This window comes from Cynara cardunculus (assembly GCF_001531365.2).
Source record: "Cynara cardunculus var. scolymus isolate 2C chromosome LG 15, CcrdV1, whole genome shotgun sequence".
Lineage (NCBI taxonomy): Eukaryota > Viridiplantae > Streptophyta > Magnoliopsida > Asterales > Asteraceae > Cynara > Cynara cardunculus.
The window spans coordinates 2,801,108-2,806,418 of record NC_037542.1 but is presented as its reverse complement, the minus strand read 5'-3'; the positions used below and the strand labels follow the sequence as shown (position 1 = coordinate 2,806,418).

Genomic DNA, 5,311 nt, shown 5'->3' with positions numbered 1-5,311 from the left:
ATTTTATATATATATATATATATATATATATATATATATATCTTTTCGTGAGACTACATTTTTACACTTGAAACTTCACAGCAAAAACACTGTGAAGGTTACCTTCACAACATTTTGCTGTGAAGTTTCAAGTGTAAAAAGTTGGTCTCACGGGTCTCACGAAAACAAGCTGGTCTCACGTGATCCCAAGTCTATATATATAGGAAACAATATAAACAGGATACTTATATGTGATTTGAATATGGTAAAATAGAAAAAATGACACATTCTCTTTACAAATTTCTCTCGTTCACGACTAAACGCATAGGTTTCACTGATGGAAAATTTCACGACCAAATTGTCGCAGATGAATCAACGGTGAAAACATTGGCCAGTACCCATTTTTTTTTTTTGCTGGAAGTAGAGTTGTTTTCACAACCCCATATATAAGCCTTGATTTTAGTTGTTGTTTGGTTTACTTGCACATTAATTGGGTTAACTTTTAATGACCATAATTAGTGTTGGTGCTACCGTCCTCGTCTTAACTGTAATACAAAGTTTTCTGATTTTGAGTTGGAGTTTTTTGTGTTTCATAATTTGGCAAATGTTTCATTTATAACATTTCAACAATTAATTAATGTTAAAAGATGTACACAAAATGCATATATAAGAAAAAGCCCATATATTAAAAGCGTTTGGATCACTACTTTTGAAACAGCTTTAAATCCGATCCTTGAGCAAAATGCCTCGCCGATTATACATACAACCCAAATGTACCAAATTTTTTTAATGAAACACCCTGGTAACTGTTCATCTGTATAATATGTACACTTATATACAAGTAATTTGTAAACAATTTGTCCGGTATATACACTTGCATAACATACACACATGTATAAAAACAAAAACAAAAAACAACTTCAATTATTTATATGCATATGTACATACACTCCAGATAAATGGTTACCAGAGTGTTCCTCAATTTTTTATTTTCAAGGGATTTCACTATACCTCCCTCCATGAATCCAAAATGCAATGATTTCCTTCAAAAACGAACATGTCTCTCCCTAACATTGCTGTGTTTTGGCACATGAGTTGAACGCAAATTTAAAACCAAGTGAATAACACTTCATTTCAGACCAGTTCAATCGAATCCTACGTCAGACAAGAGTTGTTGCAAGCGTGTATTGCCTCCAACTTATAGCGTTAGCAGCAGTACGTGGATTAGCCCATGATCATGACCACCAGCACGTGACACGCAACTTCTTTCAAATAGTTCAAGAATCATTCATCTTCGATGTAATCTTACCAAGATTTGATCCCAACACAATGTGCAAGATCAATACAAATGCAAACCCTGCATTTGCCCTGGATGCATGTCATTTTATTTGAATATGCTTTTGTTGTTAGAAGTTATGTAATAATAATTTATGCTTTTATAATAAAATTAATATTAAACTAGTTATTATTCTTACTTGAAACCGGTTACTCCCCCTCCATAGAATAGGCCAAGCAGAGCTCTGCTCCGATTAGCAAAACCCTCAAAATGCAGGGGAAGCCATTGATGTATATGGTGGTTCAGTAAGAGATCAAACACGTGTGCACAAGATATATAGGGAAAAATCGGTTTATGTAGCAAATCAACTGTAGAAGGAAGACAGAAACACTACCTCGATCATTTGTTTTTATGTTTCAGTTATGTTTCATTCATTGTACCAAACAAAACAATGATAACAACACTACCGATTTTTGTAGGGTATCATACTATCATCTCGCTCACCATCTTGAGACAGATATGGGCGGTTAAAATTGAATGCCACATGAATTTGCAAATTAAACCAAATATGGATACCAAATGCAACATAAAACTATGTATTCATGTATTTGCAAACATGCTGATTTCTAGTCATGGATCTCTTACCATTCCAAACATGCCGATTGGTAGACCATAATTTTGAATTTGCAAGTTAGGAGATTAAATCTCAAGAGTAGACTAGCCAGCAAGCGGGTTGGCATGGATTGTAATACGGTTAATCCTAATCTCTGCCAATGGCCGATCCCCAGCTCCTGTTGGAGTCTGCACGAACAAACCCCAATCAGATTTCTAACATTCGTTTGCTTTATCTGAGTATCATCATAAATACCATAAGTATTTACCTTTTCCATGAGATCAAGAACTTCAAACCCATGAATTACTTTGCCGAAGATGGTATATAATCCATTCAGATGTGGTTGCTTAGCATAAGTGATGAAGAACTGGCTCCCATTCGTGTTGGGCCCACTATTAGCCATTGATAGCATTCCTCTTGCATTGTGCTGACCCAAACACAATCATCAATAAAACAAAAAGTAAGCATCACGGACACAAGACTCAACATGCTATATAACAACAAAGATCTTGCAATTATTTAATGATCTTCATTATTTCAAGTCAAGTCAGATAAACGTTAAAGCATCACTCTCACAAATCAAATTTGGGCCAAATAGACCATGTGTAGCGTATTCAATCAGGCTCCACTGAAGTGTAGTTAACATGGATCACAAAATAATAGTGCATTATTTGATACTAGAGTGTTTACAGAGCTTACACATTTCAAGTACTGAAAGCATAAATAATTAAATATACCAACATATATAAATCAGATAGCAATCTCTTATTAGTGAGACTTACTTCCAAGTGGATAAACATTTATTTATAATATTTACTAGTTCAAGCCAAGTCAGAAAAATCATCAATATATCATTCTGACAACTCAAACTCAGCCGAAGCAGACCATGAGTAGCTCGTCAGCATACACAAACTGCTTAGGTTAAGTGCTTGTTGCATGACTCAAACTAATAGCGCAATATATGATGCTAGTTATGGGCATATGTTTGCAGAGGTTACACGCTTCAAATATTAAGCATATAAATATATGAACATAACAGACCATATCACAATCCCTTTACTTTATTGACGTAACTTACTAATCAACCTTTTAAAGTGTTATTGGGAAAAATATCCATACCAAGGGATAGTGATATAAATCAATGGCAACCCAATTGATGAAAAATGAGCATATCTTAGTCGAAAAGATTAACACACCCAACATTCAAAATACCTTGAGGGATTCACGTATCTCGTCATTGAACTTTTTGCCCCAAATACTTGTCCCTCCTTTGCCAGTCCCTGTAGGATCTCCACCTTGGATCATAAATCCCTTTATGTTTCTGTGGAAAATGGTGCCATCATAGTATCCACTTGCACATAATGCAAGAAAATTCTGTTGCCATCAAGTATTAGAATTCAATAAACAAGGATGCATGTCATGATCAAAATCAATTGCAAGTAGTATTACAGTTGAAAGTTTTCCAGTCAAATAGATACATTCTAGATTAAGATTCACTGGCGCAATTGGAGTTAAGATTTCCAATATCAAGCACTCATAGGGAATTATGATTCCATGGACATGTATACAACTGATAAGATTATAATGCATAAATAAATACTTTTTTACATGCATCCTGGTTGAATTGATGCTTGTGTTATAGTTTACCAAACGGCTTAAGGAATAAGCAAAGAAGCAATTTCATGGCACAGGTACCTCAAGTTTGTATTTCTGTATTTGATTTCTTTAACCCTTGCACCCAAGATGTAATGCTTGCTCACTAGTCACTACCTTAGATCATATCAAGTCATAACAGCTACCATTTATTCACTGATTACTGTCACTGGCACCATCTTACATGTAACACCCAGCAATTTTGATATACAATATGTGAGGAAGGAATGTCTTTTTTAAGGTTAAAGTTGTGTCATTTAATCCTTTAGAGGGTTTAATCGTCCTAAGTTTATATCAAAAGGCATTAGCTGTCATTAAATATCACCAAGGACTTAAGTTTAAATATATGAATACAGCATGTTTGATTCTAAAACCCTAAAAGTTAATTGTCATTGAGGGTTGAAGAACTACGGTTTTGAAGAAAAGTCCTCCAGGAATGACTTAGTATAGAAGATCTTGAAGTAAAATGATACTAGAAAAAATACAACCGTATTGGTGCTGAACTTGCAACAAAATTCATATAAAAATCGCATCCGAACCAGATCAAATTGGTCATAAATAATCGAATCGAAGCGTAGGTCTATCATATAACTAACCTCTGATGCTTTAGGTACTTCATCACAAGCGATTTCGCACTTGATGTCGCCGAGATTAGTGTGAAGCGTAACTGACTGTCGAAAGAACACACAAACACAATTTGTGAAGCTTTTTTTTAGACACAATGTAATGATGCAGATTATGTGTTCTATGAAATTCGTAAGAAAAACAAGATATTTTAACAAACCATTGGCGAACTCTTTGTGTGAATCGTCGATTTTGCCGGCTCCGAATCAGTGGGTTACGGTGGGTTCTTCGTGCTGGTCGTATAGTTGGGTTGGGGAGACTCTTCAGAGGTAAACAGTAAACTGCGTGCAAGAAAAAGGAATTAAAGGTTAAGCTTTGCACCTTACTCCCTCATGGTTTTAGAAATGACAAAATACCGATATGTTAGGGGGTGGTTTATTTGGATACTTGTAAAAACAAGTTATTAATTTATTTTAGTATGACATCGGTAATAAATTTTTTTGAGTGTTTGGATAAATAATTTATATCGGTGTCAAACTAGTAATAAAGAGTTTTTAAAGAAATTAAACTTTTGTGACTTATAATAAATTAATAAATAATTTTGAAGAGTGCTAAAGACACCCTTAATAGGGGGTGTTGATTTTCTTGGAAATTGAACCCATCAACTTTTTCATAAACATCAACTCAATAATCATATATTTATATTTTATTAATTTTATTTTATTTTATATATTTACATTAGAAAAATATATATTATTTTATTATTTACAAATTAATATATATATATATATATATTTAGATTCTTATATTATATATATATATATATATTTATATATATATATATATATTATTAGATTTTTATATTTTTTTATTATATTAATTTGTTATATATTATTTACAAATTACTTCATATATATATATAGATTCTTATAGGGGGGTGCTAATAGCACCCCCTATAGGGGGTGTTGAATGTGTTGGGAATTGGGATGGGTTTAAAATTCACAAAACATCAAATCAATTTTAAAAATATATTATATTTAAGGGAAAAGTACAATAAAAACCAATGAACTTTCTTGTTTGGAATGATTAAGTCCTTAAACTTTTTTTTGGAACAAATAAGTCCTTGAACATTCCAAAACATGTTAAATAAGTCCTTGGACAATTTTTTGGAACAAATAAGTCCTTGGACATTCCAAAATATGTTAAATAAGTCCTTGAACTTTCCA

The 5,311-nt window shown here is 33.0% G+C and overlaps 2 protein-coding genes across 2 annotated transcripts in view; one reads left to right on the top strand and one right to left on the bottom strand.

The window, feature by feature from the left end:
* Positions 1-1,214, top strand: part of LOC112527542 (probable WRKY transcription factor 48) — a 3,738-nt gene extending 2,524 nt beyond the window's left edge. The window contains exon 3 of the mRNA XM_025138243.1: positions 1,118-1,214. Within this exon, the coding sequence (XP_024994011.1) occupies positions 1,118-1,214 (97 nt within the window). The remainder of the gene's footprint in view (positions 1-1,117) is intronic.
* Positions 1,215-1,636: 422 nt separating this feature from the next.
* On the bottom strand, positions 1,637-4,469 carry LOC112527863 (peptidyl-prolyl cis-trans isomerase CYP18-1). The gene is made up of 5 exons (XM_025138703.1): positions 4,306-4,469; positions 4,118-4,192; positions 3,081-3,242; positions 2,137-2,295; positions 1,637-2,056 (listed from the first exon to the last, which is right to left on the bottom strand). Exons 1-5 carry the CDS (start codon positions 4,306-4,308, stop codon positions 1,973-1,975), a joined length of 483 nt encoding a protein of 160 aa, XP_024994471.1. The 5' UTR covers positions 4,309-4,469; the 3' UTR covers positions 1,637-1,972.
* Between the last annotated feature and the right edge of the window lie 842 nt (positions 4,470-5,311).

Excerpts from the sequence above, each read along its gene's own strand:
- LOC112527863 (XM_025138703.1), bottom strand. Across the intron at positions 2,296-3,080 it reads AGATACGTGAATCCCTCAAG|CACAATGCAAGAGGAATGCT; the intron begins GTATTTTGAATG and ends TGTTTGGGTCAG. Across the intron at positions 2,057-2,136 it reads TTCTTGATCTCATGGAAAAG|ACTCCAACAGGAGCTGGGGA; the intron begins GTAAATACTTAT and ends TTGTTCGTGCAG.